This window comes from Canis aureus, chromosome 16, assembly GCF_053574225.1.
Source record: "Canis aureus isolate CA01 chromosome 16, VMU_Caureus_v.1.0, whole genome shotgun sequence".
NCBI classification, from domain to species: Eukaryota; Metazoa; Chordata; class Mammalia; order Carnivora; family Canidae; genus Canis; species Canis aureus.
The window spans coordinates 19083788-19103149 of record NC_135626.1 but is presented as its reverse complement, the minus strand read 5'-3'; the positions used below and the strand labels follow the sequence as shown (position 1 = coordinate 19103149).

The window sequence follows — 19362 nt, the reverse complement described above, 5'->3', positions numbered from 1 at the left end:
AACATCAAAACTGGAAATTGGAATCATTTTTGTTTGATTCCCTTTTCCCTCCCTGGCAATTGTGCCCACTTGCCACTGAGCCCTTTGGAGGTGGTGGCACATAATGATGCTCAGGTCCGCATGAGGGGGCGGGTATCCCTGAGTCTAGTCCTGGGGCCAGAGTTGCTAGGGGAATTTTCAGAAAGGCTGATGGAGAAGCAAATGGTCTTGTTTTGTTGTCAGTGTGGGTCTCGTTTCACATCTCACAAGGACTCTTTTTTTTTTTTTTTTTTTTAAAGACTTTATTTGAGGGCAGCCCAGGTGGCTCAGCGGTTTAGCACCGCCTTCCGCCCAGGGCGTGATCCGGGAGACCCGGGATCAAGTCCCACGTCAGGCTCCCTGCATGGAGCCTGCTTCTCCCTCTGCCTGTATATCTGCTTCTCTCTCTGTGTGTGTGTGTGTCTCTCATTAATAAATAAATAAATTATTAAAAAAAAAAAGACTTTATTTGAGAGAAAGAGAGAGGGAGAGCATGAGCTGGGGGAAGAGCAGAGAGAGAGAGAGAGGCAAGCTCCCCACTGAGTAGGAGCCTGCTGTGGGGCTTCATCCCAGGACCCCCAGATCAGAGCTGAAGGCAGATGCTTAACCAACTGAGCATCCCAAGTGCCCCACAAGGATTCTTTACCTGTGGATAGAATTCGGGGGATCCATGAATTTATAGGGGGGAAAAAAGGAACCTTTATTTTCACTAACCTTAACTGGAATTTAATGTTACTCAGTTTGAATGTAGGCAACAAGGCACAGTCATCTTAGCATATATGTGTGACTCAGTCACCAGCGAAAAGCACAGCTGTTTGCATATCACCTTACAGTTGTGGCGATATCTAAAAAAGTAGTTGACGCTTGTCACAATATAAAAGCTGTCATAGTTATGAGACCCACAGCCAGCTATTGTTTCATGCTGTAATAAAGACGGGCTTTTGGGGGCGCCTGGGTGGCTCAGTTGGTTTGGCGTCGACTCTTGATTTCGGCTCAAGTTGTGATCTCAGGATCCTGGGTTTGAACCCGTCGTGAGGCTCCGTACTCAGTATGTCATCTGTTTTGGGCTCTCCCCCGCCCACTGTCCTACCCTCTCCTTGCCTCCCCCACATAAATAAATCTTTAAAGGAAGAAAGGTGGGCTTTTAGTACTCTTTCACCATTATAAATATTTTGAGAAATGTATTTAAATAGAATTGATTTCCTTTATAATCCTAAGTGTTTCGTTTGAAGCATCATTCTTAGAAAGGGACTGGGGACCTCCCTGGTCTACTGGGGAGGGGTCCATGGTCCCCAAATGGTCAAGAGCTCCTGTTAGGAATTGGGGAGCCTTTCTAAATACTTGAAATGTTAAATCATTAATTGTTATTACTTTTTTGTGAGTAACAGAATAATTATTATTACTAGTATCGTGAATAACAGAAGGATTCCTTACCCTTGAGAGAAATGCGCTGAGATATTTAGAGATGAGGAAGAAAGGAATGAATGAACAACAAAACCCCTTGAGGTCAGGGGGTACTGGGAAGTAGCTCTACTTGGGAGGGTTCCTGCAAAGACTTTGAAGGTGCATTCCTTCTGGGGAAGCTTGAAAGGCACCAAGGGGAGGCCAGTGTGACAGGAGCCCTCACGGAGTCTCTGCATCCTTGGATCTCAGCGAAGCCAGGAAGCTCCCTGGTCCTCCTCTTGAGACTGTGAGCTCATTTCTATCTGTTCTATCAGCTCAACCTTCTTGTAATCAGCCCTGGGCACTGATGGGTGCACCCATCCTGCCCATCCCATCACCTCTCCCTCTGCATTCTTTAGTCCTGTGCAGAGCACCTGGTTAGAGCCCAGTGTTTGTCAGAGAGAGGACCAGGCTGTCCTTATTTCAACTTCCCTTCTTAAAGTTTTAGCTTTTTGAGAGGCTTTTGAAAACTATGGACACTCTTCCCCTGGAAAATGCAGAGTCGTACCTCTGAAATTTACATACATATTGGGGTGTGCTTCCTGAAAGCCCATTGGTGAGCCCAAGTCAAGGACCTTTGCCCAGAAGGCCACATCCCAAAAGGCATGGCCAGCATGTGGTATGCTCATGTGTGCCAGGCATGCACCAAGTGCTTCATTTCTTCTTGGCCTCCCTGAGAGGGAGGTTCTGTTATTACTTCATTATCTGGAGGAGGAAACTGAGGCTTTTTGGGTGTAGGGGTTCAGTAATTCATTCAGGGTCCCTCATTAGGGTATGCCTGAGTCCCCGGATCCCAACTTAGGCAGTTTGAAACTAGGTTGGAAGGTTCTTAAGTGGAGGGTTACTCATTCTCCCCAAATCCCCACATCTTCCTTGTCCTCACTTACTGTCTGTCCCCCCACTCCCCCAGCTTCCCCAGGTGGGAGGCTCTTATGTGTTAACCCAGTTCTCTGTCCTGACCAGTGTTGCCATTGATCTCCGAGGATGGGAGTCCTGAGGGTGAGGCAGTGTCAGCCAGCCTCAGGGTGCAGAGGGGTCACAAGTGGCTCTCCAGGTCTCCTGCCAACTTTCTCACGCCCGTCTCCTCTTCTCATCCTTCCATTTCCTACTTTATCGGTGTTTGAATGACCTCAGGGGGGATTCCAGCAGGCTCCTGTGTATTGTGCTTGGGGCTGCCACATGCATGTGTGCGCCCCAAATGAACTGGCCTTTTTTTCCCCTGGGCTCCCACAGGCAAAGCTGGTCCGGTACATTTGCAAACAGCAGCAGTGCAAGCTGAGTGTGGCTCCTGGCGAGAGGACCCCAGAGCTCAACAGCTACCCCCGTTTCAGTGACTGGCTGTGTACCTTCAGTGTGAGGCCAGCAGTGGTGCAGGTAAGCAGGGTGTGGGAACTGGGGGCAGGGGGGGACTTGGGAGGATGCCACAGTGGGAGGAACCACAGTACCTGTGGCTCTAGCATGTGTCCTGGGTGTTGCTGCTTTATGAGGTAGACAGCCTGACCACACTGATGGTTCACTGACTCACCACCATAAGTAGAGCCAGCCAGCATTTCTGGAAGCATTGGCTGTATGACAGACACCATGCTAAACACTTTGTCTAGATAATCTCACTTAATTCTCACAAAACTCTGTGAAGGAATACTGTCATTATTGCTGTTTCACACTTGAGGAAATTAAAGCACAGAGTGGTTGGTTACATGCCTTGTTTGAAGTCCTACAGCTAGCAAGGGATCACTTTGGGATTCAGAAACAAGAGTCTGAGTTTAGTTTTCTCTTGTATCTGTTGTATTATCTTCCCTCCTTGATTCCCTCTTCCCATCCAGCCAGCCTACCCACCCACCCACCCACCAACTAAACAGCCAGTGAGCTTGGAGAGTGTACTCTGTGCCAGGTGTCAGGGACACAGGACAGCTCTCTTGAGGAGTCAGTAAATCAGTCTATAGCAGGTGGAGTTCACCGTCAGATCTCTTAAATCCCTTCAATTCTAAAATTAAAAAGTTGACGGTTGCTGTTGTTTAAAAGCAGTATGAATTGATTATTTATAGACACTTTGGAAAACAGAAGAGGAAAAAAATCACATATATATTCCCACCTTTCAGCAAAAGTCTGTGATCATTAAGATTTTGATATTTCCTTCTAGTTTTCCCCCCTAGTACTTAAGTCTTTTCGAAATTTCTAATGGGTCAGACCCACCGTGCTGTAAGGTAGTTACAAGCCAATGTGGCTATGATGTACTTGCAACATGGCAAATCCACATGAGATGTGCTGTAATTTCAAAGATAGAAATCCAAAGATGTGCTGAATTCTGAAGACTTTGTATAGAAAAAAATAAAATATTAATAACTTTTCATATTTGGTATACATTGAGATGACACTTTGGGGTATATTAAGGTAAATACAATGTCATTAAAATTAATTTCATGTGTACTTGTTAAAATGTTGTGACTCAAAAATTTGAGTATATGGCTTGTATTATATTCTTCTTGGGCAACACTGGTTTAAGCCATCCTGAATAGGGACATCTGGGTGGCTCAGTGATTGAGTGTCTGCCTTTAGCTCAGGGTGTGATCCCAGGGTTCTGGGGTCGAGTCCCGTATCGGGCTCCTCACAGAGAGCCTGCTTCTCCCTCTGCCTGTGTCTCTGCCTTTCTCTTTCTCTGTGCTTCTCATGAATAAATAAATAAAATCTTAAAAAAACAACAACATACTAGCCATCCTGAATAAACAGTTTTGTTCTTATCATTTGCTATGCTAGCCAGCATGTTTTCTTCATACTTTCACACATAACCCCCCTCCCTTTTTAAAGTAGCTGTATAATGTTTGATTGTGTGCATGGGATGTGGTTTATCAGGCAGAGGCTCATCTCAGTCCTTGGGTATTCTATCTAATGCAGTAGTTAATATGATTTATGCAGCTATTTGTATATTTAGGAATTTTTCCTGGGAGAGATTTCCTGGACAGGAAGTGACATAAACTTAGAAGGTCTTGTCATGAGGTGAGTGGAGCAGGTGGGGGTGAACGGGGAACCCACAGGGTGCTGTCAACACATCACATGTGCCTGGCCTGGCCTAGCCCTGGCGGCCCTCATATTTGTGGTGCACGCCAGTGGTTATAAAGCTGGCAGGAAGGAGCTTGTCTGTGTGAAGGCTGAGGGAAACTGCCCTGTGAGATGGTGTTTCCTAGGGCATTGTTAACACTTACACATGCACACATGTATAAGGAGCCATGTCTCTCCACCCACCCACCTGTCTTTTTTTTTTTTTTTTTTTTAAGATTTTATTTATTTATTCATGAGAGACACAGAGAGAGAGGCAGAGACATAGGCAGAGGGATCCCTGTGGGGAGCCCAATGCAGGACTCGATCCTAGGACCCTGGCGTCACGAGCAGACGCTCAACCGCTGAGCCACCCAGGCGTCCCCCACCCACCTGTCTTAACAGCTTTCTGCCGTATAGGAAGGAGATCTCAACATATATATAATGGTTGTCCATGATATCATGTTTAAAATCATGGACTTGGGAGCTAGGAAGAGTTGAATCCTGCCCCCCCACCCCACCCCCGCTAACCCCAACCTTTACTCCTCCTCTCCCCCAGTCTCAGAGGTGAAAAGCAATTTCCCTTCACACCTGCATCTGTAGCTTGCAGTGAAGGGTGCCCCACAGAGGCAATGACTTGCCCAGCATCTCCCCAGCAGCATCCCTCCTTGACAGAGGACCACCACACATTCAAGAGGCCAAAGGGCTCTGTGATAGTCTGGAGCTGGTAATAGGGACACCCTTGGGTTCTGACCCAGGCCTTCTGTACTCCAAACTGTGCCTTCTAACTTCCGTTCTAGGGCCTGAGCCGTCTCCATCAGTTGGTTTAGCTTCTCCAGGCATTCTCCTTAGATCTGCAGAGATCTGCCAGTGTGCCAGGCACCCAGTTCCACCTATATCTGCCTGTGAGACAGGAGCCAGATGTGCCCGTTGCAGAAGCTGGAGCCATGGAGACTGGCTGCAGGGGGCAGCTGGGACCGGGGTCTCCCAGCCAGACCCGGAGGCATAGCAGATACTGAGTTAGGTGATGTTTGAGTCATGAGGTTGTGAGTGATGCCTCAGAGCTGGTGGTAAATGAGAGGGCAGGCTCATTTGTGTGGAAGGGTTAGGTAGGAGGAAGAGCCCAAGAGCCAGATATGGTTTGGGAACCAGGATGCTACATGGCCCGGGGGACTGGGGTCGAGACTGAGCAGAGAACTCTGTGGGAACGACGGGGTCAGGGTGAGAGAGCAAGAGCATCTCCAGCTGCCCGGGGACCGTGAGGCCGCTCAGAAACAACATGTTTCAGGCCGAACTCTTGCTCTTCTCCTTCTATTCACATAGACATGTTTTCTTCCCTCCTCTGCCCATCTCAGAGAACAGTAGCATCATCTGCCCAGTTGCTCAAGCTACAGCCCTGAGTCTTCCCTTGCCCTCCCTCACGTATGTGAACCCCGTGAGCTCTGCTCCCAGATCTGCAGACTTGTCTACCTCTCCCCATCCCCACCCTCTTCCTCTCCCTGGAGTGCTTTCTCCTTGGCTCCTACTGGGGACATCACTATAGCATCAGGTCCATTGTCACCTCCTCTGAGCAGCCTTCTCTGATAACCTGATATATAGATCACTCATACCCTTTATTTTCTACCAGTGCATGTTGGCTGATTTTTCTCATTGACACCGACCACTTTCTGGAGTGTATCTAACTGTATGTCGTCTGTCTGTTCTCTCCTGCTGGAATACATGCTCCACGACAACCCACTGAGTGTTGGGCTCAGTGTGACGATTGAGAGGGGAGGTAGGGTTGAATCTCATTCTTGTGGTGGATGTCCCAGGAGTCGAGGGTTTGGTTCTGAGTGAGTGGCACAGATTACTCTGACTTTTCATGCCCCACAAGAGAAGCCTCTTTAGAATCACAGCCCCATGATCTACCTTCCCAGCTCTAGGGCCTGAGCCGTCTACCCACAAGTCAGCTTCTGGGAGGAGCCCTGGGAAAGTTGGTACCCTCAGGAAGGCCGGCACAAGCCATTGCCCTGGGGAGTCCTTGGGCCTCTTTGGCACCCCTCTTGTGACCATACCAACACGCTTCACTCGTTAAAGGGTTGTGCTTCCAGGAGCTGGGCCAGCCCTTCACTGCGAGGCCTCTGTAGTCTGGGGCTGTACCATGACCCATGTGCCTCTTACACTGTGAAGCACTTGGGAAGGTCAAGTACTTAGAACCACAGTGGTGTTCACTGGGGTGGAGGAGAGAAAATTTGGGCAATTTCCTCACTTTTCATCCTCAGCCGCTGTTATTCCTGAGTGAGAGCCAGACCCACAGGGACTGCTGGAGGTTTGCACACAGGTAGCTTGAAATAACCGTCTGGGGAGTGCAAAGAAGGGAATGAAGGGAAGGCTGGAGGCAGTTTTCTGAATCAAGAGGCAATGGGAATCTGTTCAAGGCCTAAGAAGGGTGGCAGGGACAGAAGCTTCCTCACTGCCACCCCCACCCTGCCGCCCCCATCCCTGGTGCCAAAGGCCAGTCATGGGCATCCTTACCAGAAAGTTTGAGGAATGAGGCCTGAAAGGGTAGGGAGCATGAGAAGGGTGGGCCAGGCTACCTGAGAGGAGCTGGGGAGCAGACCAACAGCTTTCTGCATGGGTTTTAAGGATCACAAGGAACCATTGGCTGGGTATCACAGTATGTCTTCCCTAAAGTCTCCAGACCCCTTTTCTCAAGATTATTCTGTTTCTTCCCTTCAAATCTCAGGTTGGTTCTTAGGCTCAGGGCAGAGCATGCTGAAGGTTGGAAAGGAGGGCAGTTTCCATTAGTAACCCCAGCCCCTGCTGATTGGGGAGGGGGCAGCCTCCACTCAGCTCTGCTCCTGGAATCTCTCTTTATTACCTGTATGAGGGCATAGTGATGGGGGCCCGGAGTTAGAGCAGCTCCCTGGCGTAGGCCTCAAGATTGGTCCCAGGGTATGGGTCTGATTTTACACTCAGATGGTTGTTTGGACTCTGACACCTACTCTACCCTGTTTTTGGCCCTGATGGGTCTTGTGTGCTTGTAGCCGGAATTGGTTCTAAAACTTCCACCCATCAAAGATAGGTGCAAATCTTAGAAACCGAAGGTCTAAACAGCATAAAAACCCATGCTTTTCCAAAATTGACGTCAGAGATAGAACCCTTTAGCTTCTGAATGGCATCTGAACATGGCTAATTTTCTTAAAAAATGTTTTATTTTGGAAGAGTTTTAGATTTATGGGAAAACTGCAGTGGTTCCTGTATGGTCCTCACCCAGATTCCCCCATCATTAACATCATACATTACTGTTGTACATTTGTCAAAACAGAAAACGTTGGTATGTTACTGTTAACTAAATTCCAGACTCTTTTTGGATTTCACCAGTTTTTCCATTAGTGTCTTCTTTTCAGTTCTAGGAGCCAATCCAGGATGGCACATTGTTCTTATTTACATACAAATTTGTTTCTTTTTTTATTTTTATTTTTTATAGTTGCTAAAATGGGCTCATACAGTATTTTCTGTCTTAATCTCGTCTCTGTGTTAGTCATACAAATGCATCTCATTCCTCTTTAACAGTAGACTAGTTAAAAGTAGGATTTCTGCAAGCCAGCTTAGCAATGACTGTCTGAAGGGTACCCATCTGTGCACATAGAGGCACACACAGAAGGCTTCATCCTGTGCCTAGAAGAGTCCATGTGCACAGCTGCACAGCACCTGGCCTGTGGGAAGCCCTTGGCAAATATTTGCTGGGTGAAAAGGTGACCAAGGAATGAATGAAAGTCCTCATGGGATGGAGGCTGCTGAGCAGCACCACTCCCGCCACGTGAGGCTGGATCTCAGGACCCTGGGATCATAACCTGAGCCACCCAGACGCCCTAAGATAGAGAGTTTATTTTTTTATTTTTATTTTAAAAAATATTTTATTTATGGGATCCCTGGTTGGCGCAGCGGTTTGGTGCCTGCCTTTGGCCCAGGGCGCGATCCTGGAGACCCGGGATCGAATCCCACGTCGGGCTCCCGGTGCATGGAGCCTGTTTCTCCCTCTGCCTGTGTCTCTGCCTCTCTCTCTCTCACTGTGTGCCTATCATAAATAAATAAAAAAAAAAAATTAAAAAAAATATTTTATTTATTTATTCATGAGAGACATACAGAGAGAGGCAGAGACACAGGCAGAGGGAGAAAAGGCTCCCTGGGGGGAGCCCAATGTGGAACTCGATCCTGGAACTCCGGGATCACGCCCTGAGCCAAAAGCAGATGCTCAATCGCCGAGCCACCCGGGAGTCCCAGATGGAGACTTTAAAACATGGTCTTTTTTTTTTTTTTAAGATTTATTTATTTATTTATTTATTCATGAGAGAGAGAGAGCGAGCGAGCCAGAGACACAGGCAGAGGGAGAAACAGGCTCCACGCAGGGAGCCCGATGTGAAACTCAATCCTGAGTCTCCAGGATCACACCCTGGGCTGAAGGTGGCACTAAACCGCTGAGCCACCCTGGCTGCCCCAAGACATGGTCTTATCTGTGTATCTTTTTTTTTATTTGGTTGGTTTTTTGGAGAACAGATCTGAACCATGAAGTCTGGCAATTTCCTTTGCCTGAGCTGTCACTGCTGACAGTGGCTCAGGACTGCAAAGCCGTTCCCTGAGGCCTCTGGGCATGGCCTTCCAGTGCTGGGAGTTGTCCTTTGGGCCTCTCAGTTCTCTGCTTATCTTGACCCTTCTGGGAAATAGTGCCCTTCTGCTTGATGAAGAGAAGGGATGCATGTGGAAGTGGCCACAGGGTGGTAGTGACACTTCCTGGTTTCTGGTGTGGATGAAGGGACTCTGCTCTCTTTCTTCCCTTCCGAGTCCAGTCTCAGCCCTCTGCAGCTCCAGAGCCTGCTGTGGGTGCTTTGGACTTAAATGACCTTTAATTCTAGCTTCTTTGGAGACAGACAGCCTGGGAGACATCTTCATACGTTTACTCAACCATCAGATCTTTGTCTAGAGCGACCCTATCCAATAGAACTTTCGGTGACGATAGCAGCATTCTGTACTGCCCTACCCAGCATGGTAGCCATCAACCACATATGACCACGGAGCACTTGAAACAGGATTAGTGTGACTGATAAACCAAAATTTGAATTTTGTTTTATGAATTTTTTTTTTTAAGATTTTATTTATTCATGAGGGAGAGAGAGAGGCAGAGACACAGGCAGAGGGAGAAGCAGGCTCCATGCACCGGGAGCCCGACGTGGGATTCGATCCTGGGTCTCCAGGATCGTGCCCTGGGCCAAAGGCAGGCGCTAAACCGCTGCGCCACCCAGGGATCCCTGTTTTATGAATTTTAACGTAGAGACACATGGCCCTGGCTGTATTGGACAGGGCAGGTCTGGAGCCTGCCCTGGCGGGACTTTGTGCTCACAACTGAGATGCTAGAGACACTCCCCCACCCCAGGAGCTCATAGGCTGTGGTGAGACTTGCTGAGAGCCGACATCAAATACCCTGACAAAAGGCAGCCTGGGATTCATGGGAGCAAGCAGGCAAACCCACCCTGGGAGTCGGAGAAGGACCAGCACCAGGGAGAGCTTCCCTCAGAGCTGGGAGCTAGGCTGGCAGGAAGGACAAGAGGGCGGAAACCGTACCAGCAGAGACCCTGAGGTCTGAGAGAGCTGCTTGGGACTCAAAGGAAGTGCTCGCAAAGGGCTTGGCCTGGGAGGAGACCAGTGAGCAAAGGGTCAGTTCATGGAAATCTTCGCATGGAGGGATTTATCTGGAGATCAATGCCGTGCATGTGTACTGGAGGGGGAGAGAGAACATTAGAATTGTTTTAGGGAAACTAAAACCCCTGCTGGTGAGACGCTGGGTTCATCATGAGGACAGTGAAAGGTGAGAAGGTGCTGGTGTGGGAACGCGGGGTGCCGCGTGGAGGAGGGGCCCTCAGGCCTAGCACTGAGCTTGAGCCTGGGTTCAGAGGCAGGGTGCCTTTCCCCTCCCTCTCCAGACACATAGAGTCACACACTGTGACTCTCTCCTCCACCCTCAACCCTTGAAGCTTCCACAGGTTAAAAATCACAGCTTCATCTTGTGGCTGCAGCTGGGGGGAAATGATTTCAGAGCCTGCTGGCATGGAGCCATTTTTTTTCCTTTGGGCAATTTCCCTGTTGGAAGTTGTTAGAGGAAGTGGCGAGCACTGACTGGGATCAGTCCCAGCCGTGAGAGTGAGAGGTGGGTACTGCAGAGGCCGAGATTCCAGGGCCCAAGCAACAGGCCACAGGCTCCCCTGAGTGAGCTCTTGCTGGTGGTGTTTTGTCAACTGAAGATGCAGGCGAATCCGGTAAGGGGGTTTTGTTAAGGCTCTGACTGGGCAAGTTTCTCTTTACAGCCTTTCCTCTACTCCCCTCGAATTCTCATGTTGAAAATCAGGCCTTCTCTTGGGGATGGGGAAGAAAACTACCTGAAGTCTGCCACCATCTTGGTTTCCCACTGGCTGGGAGTGGCCGTAGCTCTGTATGGGCCCTGGCGAGCGGGCTGGATGAAGCAGGAGGCTGTGAAAAAGTAAACTGCAAAAGCGAGTCGGTATTTGGCTCCTGGGTTCAGCTTTAAGGCACATGAATCCTGCTACCCTTCTGCTGAGCCTCTCCTCCTGCCCATCTTCCCGTCACCCCCACCCACTCCCCAGAGCCAGAGGCTCCACGGTTCAACAGCCTTGCTCTTGGCAGCTGGGAGCCACCTCCAAATGCAGCTCACACTCTCCCGAGACTGCGTGGAGGGATCGGCACCAGCGTGTTGGCTCCAGCAGCCCAAGGCTGCTTTGCTACTGACAATTTGAGGTGTCAGTACCAGCCCAGCAGGATGGGGCGGTGGAGGCCTGGACGGGGGGCCAGCGTGCCCATGTCACCCAACCAGTCAGGAGAAGGGCTGGAAGTGGGGTGGCATGGAAGGAAGGTGGCGCTTTTGTGTTTATATTGTCCTCTTTAATCCTTATACCCAGGGTAGAGGGAGGCGGGGACACCTTGGTTCCCATTTTATTGCTGAGCAAACTGAGGTTTAGAGAAGTTGAGTGACAGGTCAGTGTCACACAGTGAGCCTGTTAGCTGGGTCAGGATTCAAAGTCAGGTCTCTGTGATTGCAAACCCAGAGTTCCTTCCTTGACTTGGTTTCTTATTTAGAAGAGCCCAGCCTGGGGTTACCTCCTGCAACTGTATGATTGAACTGATCTCTTTCTCTCTCCCTTCCTCCCTCCCTCTGTACTTTGTCCTTTTCTTCCTTTCCTCCTCCGTCTTTCCTTAATATACATTCATTCTACATACATTGATCACTTATCCGGATTAATTGGGGGGGGAGGGCAGCCCCGGTGGCGCAGTGGTTTAGCTCCGCCTGCAGCCCAGGACATGATCCTGGAGACCCTGGATCGAGACCCACGTTGGGCTCCCTGCATGGAGCCTGCTTCTCCCTCTGCCTGTGTCTCTGCCTCTCTTTCTCTGTCTCTATGAATAAATAAATAAAATCTTAAAAAAAAAAATTATGGTGGGGGATAACTGATGAACAAAATACAGTCTTCTTGGGGGGCTTGCAGGGTGGTGGGATGTACAGATCTACAGATAACAGCTGAGGAAGCAGATGGGGCCCTAGGAGAGGAAGGGCTGAGATGGGGCACCATACAGAGCCGAGGGCCTTCCTGTGTTGTCTCCTGCCCTCCCAGTCAGGCTCTCATTCAGTGTAGTTAGTTCCTGTTGTATGCCAGGTCCTGTTCCAGGTGGCACGCATGGGTTCCTGTCCTAATCGAACTTGCATACCTCCCTCTCTCCAATTGATGAAGTGATTTATTTTCTAATTCTGAGCCAAAAGGCCCTCTTTGAAGCTTTGAGTGTGAGGTTGCCCCTGGTTTCTAGAAATCGGAAAAAATCAGAGCATGATGGTCCTGGTCGCCCCTTCTACTGGTTGGCATTTATGAATGGTGAGTCCATCTCCTCAATTCTTTGGATTTCTGGGCTGCTGCCGTGTCCAGTGAAAACTGGCCAGACTGGAAGAGCCATGCAGGCAGGAATCGGGCTATTTTGTTCGAGACTCTGTCCCTGCCACCTGGCACATTGAAGTGTCCTCGTTGAATGAACAAATTAAGATCAGATCACCCAGAGCTCTGGTCTCTTGGGCTGAGGGGTCTCAGGAACTTTCTCATCTAGGCTCGTGAAGGTTGAATTACAGGGGCCGCTGCAGGGAGGTATTTGGGGGCTGCTGAGGTCGGGATTCCTGAGCTGCCTCTGCTCTGTTTGGTGAGGGGCTGGACTTGGGTCAACTGTGTGCCTGTAGTCCTGCTGTGGGATGACTCTGGCTTAGGGTGTGCTGGAGCCACCTCTGGGGCCATCCAGCTCCTGGGCTGCCAGTTTGTGTTCTTCCATCCTCCGGGACTGGCCTCAAAGGCAAGATTGCTCTAAGACACACCTCACCAGCCAGATATCATTGGGGAATTCTTGTGTCCACACCACAGTGTTTTAATTATTGCAGACAAAACCTCTTCTCTTATTACCCTTCTTTTCAAGACAATCAACATAGACGTTTTGGTGACTTGGTTCTCATCCATATGCTTTGGGGCAAGGAGCAAGATTGGAAATAGCTCAGAACCTGGTTTTGGGAGGCAGACAGAAATTGGATTTTGCCACTTGCTAATGGACAAGTCCCTTCCCTCTCAGCCTGTTTATTCTGTTGTACGTTCTCTAGGTAGAAACTGAGGAGTCACTTCTCATTCCTTTTGCATCCTTAACCTCCACATTTGATTGACTAGCAAAGCCTCCTGGCTCTATTTCCAAATAAATCCCAAATCCACCTATGTCTCTTTTTCAGTACTGCCCTTTCCCCAGGCCTAGCTACTGCACGGACTTGCGCAGTAGCACCTATCATCACTCTGTCTATTCTTGCCCTCTCCTTCATTTCATTTTTCAGCCAAGTATGATTTTTCTGATACCCCAGATCTGATCATTTCACTTTTCTGAGTACAGTCCTTCATTTAATGTCTTGCACTCAGCATAAGATCTAAGCCCCTTCACCATTATCTGCAAGGCCCTGAAGTATTTGGCATCTGCCTCCTTCTTCCACACCATCTCCTACCCCTCCGCACTTCGCCTTGTGCCAGAATACGTCAGGTTTCCTGTCATAGCCCAGGGCCTTTGTATGTTCTGTTTCCTCTGCCTGGAAATTTCTATACTCACATGGCTAGGATCTTTAGAAGTCTGTTCTTCAGAGAGGCCACCCTGTCTAAAATGAGATGCCCCCCGTATCTCAACATGCTCTTTCCTTTTTAGCATTTATTCACAAATTTCAAGTACATATTTTATTTTATTTTTTAAATTATGTTTCCCAATTACTCAGCTATTAGGAATGACAAATACCCACCATTTGCTTCAACGTGGATGGAACTGGAGAGTATTATGCTGAGTGAAGTAAGTCAGGCGGAGAAGGACAAACATTATATGTTCTCATTCATAATAGTGAAAGGGAATATAAGGGAAGGGAGAAGAAATGTGTGGGAAATATCAGAAAGGGAGACAGAACGTAAAGACTGCTAACTCTGGGAAACGAACTAGGGGTGGTAGAAGGGGAGGAGGGTGGGGGGTGGGAGTGAATGGGTGACGGGCACTGGGGGTTATTCTGTATGTTGGTAAATTGAACACCAATAAAAAATAAATTAAAAAAAATAAATTATGTTTCCCTAATAGATATAAGCTTGCTAGAGGCTAGAAAAAGATTACATATTTTGTTTGCTGTCATATTCCTAGCGTGGAATAAAGTGTCTGGCACACAGTCAGTATTCAGTAGCTGTCTATTGATGAGATGGTTGAAAGGGAGGGATAAATAGATGGAGGCATTAATGGTACCAGGGCACATAGTAAGTACATACTAAGTACAAGCGATTATATTCTCCTACTAATTGGAATTTTGCTATAGCAAGTTCCAATACTGACTGGTATAAACTAAAGACTTGTCAGCTGAAGTAATACAAGTCTGAGGAAGTCTGGACACAGAAGTTCAGATGATGCAGTTAGCGTATACTACTCAGCCAGGCCCACTTCACATGGCAGGCCCCAGGCACCAGCTGCTAAGCCTCACTTTCTTCATGCATAACTGGTAGTGCTTGCCTGGGAGAACTTCTTCCCAAGAATGATAGCTGAAAAATCCCAGGGAAGGCTCTGAATGGCCTGCCTTTGGTCATATGTTATACCAGAACCAATCACAGGGCTAGGAAGATGAGAAACTCCAGTTAGCCCACACTGGCTCATGGTTCAGCCCATTAATAGCATGGTGGAGAGTGTGGGGTCTGAAGGCTCAGTGCCACCTGCACTCGGGGAAATGGGTTCCTGGAGGAAAGACAGTCCGGGTGGCAGAAGAGGTGTGCATAAACACCGTCATCCCCAGATGGCAAGAGCAGTGGTCTCCACCCTCAGCAGGGCCTCTCCATGGGGATGGGTCACCTGGCTTTCCCCCGTGGGTCTCAGGGGTGACCACTGTGTCCCATTTCCATCATTGAGCAGAGCTCCTGTGTCTGTGTGGGAGACAAAGGGCCTCAGGCTCGAGATACTGTATAAGGCCTGACCCTGGTGGGGCCAGCAGAGATCACATTTCTAGAATATAATTAGTGAACCCATCCCCTCATTTTTGTTTTTGATGACATTTCTCTTTTTCTTCACTGTGAAAGCACTAAGTATTTATTTCAGATTAGAAAATATAGCGAAGCAAAGTTAAGTAACCTGTAATCCTTCACAGAGGTAATCATTGCTTCTTGGCTTTTTGCTTTTCTTTTTTTAATATCCAGTAATTTACCTAGATGTTCATTTTCAAAATGTGAAAAGCATAGAAAGTAAAATAATAATTCTACATTTATTGATGATTTATCCCTTAATCTTACTACTCTCAGGAAATAGTATAAACATTTTGGTGCATTTCCTTCCAGTCAGCCTTCATTGTTGACTTTTCTTTCTCTTTCTTCTTTTTTAAATGAAGTTTATTAAGGAATTTATGCTATAATTCTTTTTTTAATTTAATTTTTATTTATTTATTCATGAGAGACACACACAGGGAGAGAGGCAGAGACATAGGCAGAGGGAGAAGCAGGCTTCATGCTGGAAGCCCAATATGGGACTCGATCTCCAAACCCCGAGATCACGCCCTGAGCCAAAGGCAGATGCTCAACTGCTGAGCCACCCAGGCATCCCTCTTCTTCTTTTTTTTTTTTTTTAAGTATTGTTTTATTTTTAAGTAATCCCTACATCCATCTTGGGGCTCAAACCCACAGCCTTGAGATATAGAGTCACATACTCCACTGACCGAGCCAGCCAGGCACCCCTGTGCTATAATTCTTTAGTGAGTGTTCCCAGTGTGCCTGGGGCTGAGCTATGAGCTGTACATGGAATGTCTCTCATTCAGTCCTCCCCAAAGCCTTATAACGTGATGTCTTAGTCTGCTATAACAAAATACTATAGACTGGGAGCTTATGAGCAACAGAAATGTATTTCTCACAGTTCTGGAGGCTGGGAAATCCAAGATCAGGGTGCCAGCAGATTCAGCATCTGGTGAGAACCCACTTCCTGGTTCATAGGCAGCTGTCTCTGCTATGTCTTCGCATAGTAGGAGGGGCCAGGCAGCTCTCTGGGGTCTCTTTTCTAGGGGCACTGTTCCTATCGTGAAGCTTCCACCCTTAATAATCCCCTCACCTCCCAAAAACCCTACTCTAGTATCAACACCCTGAGGATTAGGTTTTGAGGTGGGGGGTGGGGGCACAAATATTTAGTCTATAGCAGGAGGCAATGCTTTAATGCTCAATATGCATTTGAGCTAGAGAAACTGAAGGTGTCATTTATCTGAGGTCCCCTAGATGGTATGTGATGTGGCCAGGATCCATATCCAGGATATCTGGCTCCATAGCAGGCGTCACAAGATACACCCAAACCCAAATTTTCAGTTCTCTAAGAACCATGTGATACATTCCCTCTGTGACACCTGAACATTTTTCCTTTTTCACAGTTTTATTTCAAAATAGCATTTCATAAATCTAGTTACAAATATTCATTGCAGGCAAATTTGAAAAAAAAAACAGCTCCAAAAAGAAAACAATGAGGTAGTTACAGCATGTGACTCTCCATCTCAGGGCCTTGAATTGAAGCCTACTTTAAAAACAAACAAAACAACAAACAAAATCCTCCCACAACTCCCAACAGCCACTGGCAGCCCCCCTTAACCTCTACTACATTTTTTTTCACGTGTATATGGTAAAGTTCTAAGAGCTTCGACAGCCGCACCTCATTTGTAATGGTTGTCTTATGTCCCATCTAGGGTATCGCCGTAGTTCACAGGACTCTTCCTGTGGTTGTCCAAACCACCCAGTCCCAAATGTGTGAGAGCTCCAGGAAAGTTGGGGATAGTTGGATTTCATGTGGGGGTGGGGGTTCCCCAGATGATTCACTGGGAGGAGGGAGACGATGGTGTTCCTTATTGACTCAGGTCAAACTTTCTGGAGGTGAGCAGTGAGGCAGAGAACACCTCTCTGTCTGTGGCCTGGTATCCCAGGTATCTTGGGTGTCTGGGTCCTTAGGCCCCTGCAGTGAGGCCCGCCAGAGCCGGAGTATCTTACAACTAGCACCTGCTCTAGGAGGTATGTGCTGACTCCCCAGCTCCCAGGCACAAACTATTTTTGGCTACAGTGACTGTTCACTACAGTCATGAAAACAGAAACTGCTCTCCCTGCCTTGTCCTTTTCTGAGACACTGCTCCCGGGGCTGGGGCTGCTGGGGACCCTGGGCTTGGGACCCCCACCATGCATTGCCTATGGAGCTGGGTGATGGCCAAGGCCGCACGGGGTTCGGGGACCCCACCACCCGTGGTCCTGCAAGAAACAGAAAGCCTGGACCAGCCCAGGCTGGAGGGTTGCAAGGTAGGTCCTGGGGTCCAGGATCAGGTGGCCCTTCTGTGAGTCCCCAGAATGGGAACATTTGGCTGGGCTCTGAGTTCTTGCATTGCTAACTGTCTATAGAATGTATCTGGAAAGATCTAGATTGTGATTTCCATTTCATTGTTTCATTCCCTGGCTTTCTTGTGGTAAAGTGGCTGGGGAACTGTTAGGATCTTACCGAAATGGATCTTCCCCATCCTTTTAGTGAATGACTGACTTTTGGCTTGTTCATGCTTTTGTTTTGAGCAGGATATATGCTTGCTTTGAGCCTGATCCTTCTGTAGGGAGCTTAAGAAATTGAACTTGTACAGGCTGCCCAGCCCTGCCTGTTGGTGCTTCTGGTCACCCAGGCCAGCGAGGCCACATGGTGTAGAGGCTGTGAGTGCTAGCTTTGGAGTTACGTGGATCAGAGTCCAATCCGGGCTCCGGTGCTCTGTGGCTGTGTCTCAAGTGAGTAACTTAATCTCTCTGAGCCTCAGTTTCCTTAGCTACCAAGCAGCTGTGCCCAGGCCACTTCACGAGCAGTGACAGTACCAGTAGTGGTTATTTTTATGACTAGCTTGTTTGTGGAAAGAGGAAGCATGCAGAGAAGCTGAGTAAGAATCAGTGCGCCTCAGCCCTAGGCAGGTCTTAGGCCGCATGGCAGGACTTAGGTGTTTGGGTGGGATTTGTTGATCTTATCAATAAAAAGAAAAATGGGCACTGTCAACAGTGGGCACGGGTAAGGGTGGACAAGAACATGGAGTTGAGATTTTCTGCCCACTTGTCTTTTAAGCCACCAAGACATAAGGGACTTGCTGGTCTCTGGGGAAGGCCATAAGCCTAGAAGTCCTTTGCTTCTGGATTCCGTAGGACTCTGGGCCCACTAGGCAAGCACCTGGCTTGGCATTCCAAGAAGTGCCTTGGAGGTGATTCTCTGGACAGATCTCAAGGTAGTTCTTACCCTTGGCTCGCTTCTTAGAGCAGCTCAGAGAATCTGGCAGGAGTGAAACCTTTACATCTGTGTGAGGAAAGCCCAGGATGAAAACCAGTGAGCTCTCCCAGGGACCCAGGATCAACAGTGCTGGACAGTGGTAGGGAAATCTGGGCCCTGGTCAGGGTGACCGAGGCATGTCCCCTCCTCTGTGATCCTTGGTTTTCTCCATAAAATGAGTCTTGGACTAAATTGTTTCTCAGGTCCCTTTTAAACTCTGCCCTTTGACCTTGGCAGAGGAAGGATTTATCTTCTTCTCAACCTCATGAATATCCATTAGCATCTTTCATGCCCTCAGACCTTGGCACCAGCAATGGCCTCCTTGGCTTGAGTCTTGGCCATCCACTTGGGCTTCTATACTTTGAGGCCATTGTTGCTGTGGGGCAGGAGTTGTTTACAGGGTTTCTGGAAAACTACAGAGATCTCCTAAAAGATCTTGGTCTCCTGGTTGGATGCCTGTGGGGTAGTGTGGAAACAATGCAGCCCCTGTTTTCAGGTGGAACGTCCTGGTTCTCAGGTCTCCGCCCTAGGCTCACTTTCTGTGGCCCAGTGTCTCCCCCACCCAGACAGATAGATAAACAACCCCAAAGGACAGACTGTATAACCGCATGTTAGCACGTGCCACTCTGGTAGAGGGGTCTGTGATTTGGCTCTTGGCCCCAGGATGGGGCCCACCAGGTTCCAAGGCTGGGGCCAGGCATGTGTCAGGACCCTAAGCAAAGCTGCTGTGGCCTGAGGGACTGTTCTCCAGTCTGGGTGCACTCTAGTGTGGTGGGCCTCACTGGTTGGACTCAGCTGCGCCCCCCCGCTGCCCCCAATCTGATAGGTATGGAGGGAGGTGCAAGTAGCAGACCAGTTGACCTGATGGGAATCCTCTTTTTAATTGTATGTTTGGATGGAAGCACTGGCCAGCAGTAAAGATGGCCCTAGGCATGGCCACACCCAGGAGCCCCTATTGGTTTCCATCCTTGCCTTTGCCCTCAGAAGAGCTGGGGT

General features: G+C 48.5%; 1 protein-coding gene across 2 annotated transcripts in view; it reads left to right on the top strand.

Annotated features, from left to right (window-relative positions):
* The window catches only part of KSR1 (kinase suppressor of ras 1), a 154784-nt gene that overhangs the window by 80645 nt on the left and 54777 nt on the right, over nucleotides 1-19362 (top strand). For both annotated transcript variants that reach the window (XM_077852072.1, XM_077852071.1), the window contains exon 2: nucleotides 2695-2835. In XM_077852072.1, the coding sequence (XP_077708198.1) occupies nucleotides 2695-2835 (141 nt within the window). The remainder of the gene's footprint in view (nucleotides 1-2694; nucleotides 2836-19362) is intronic.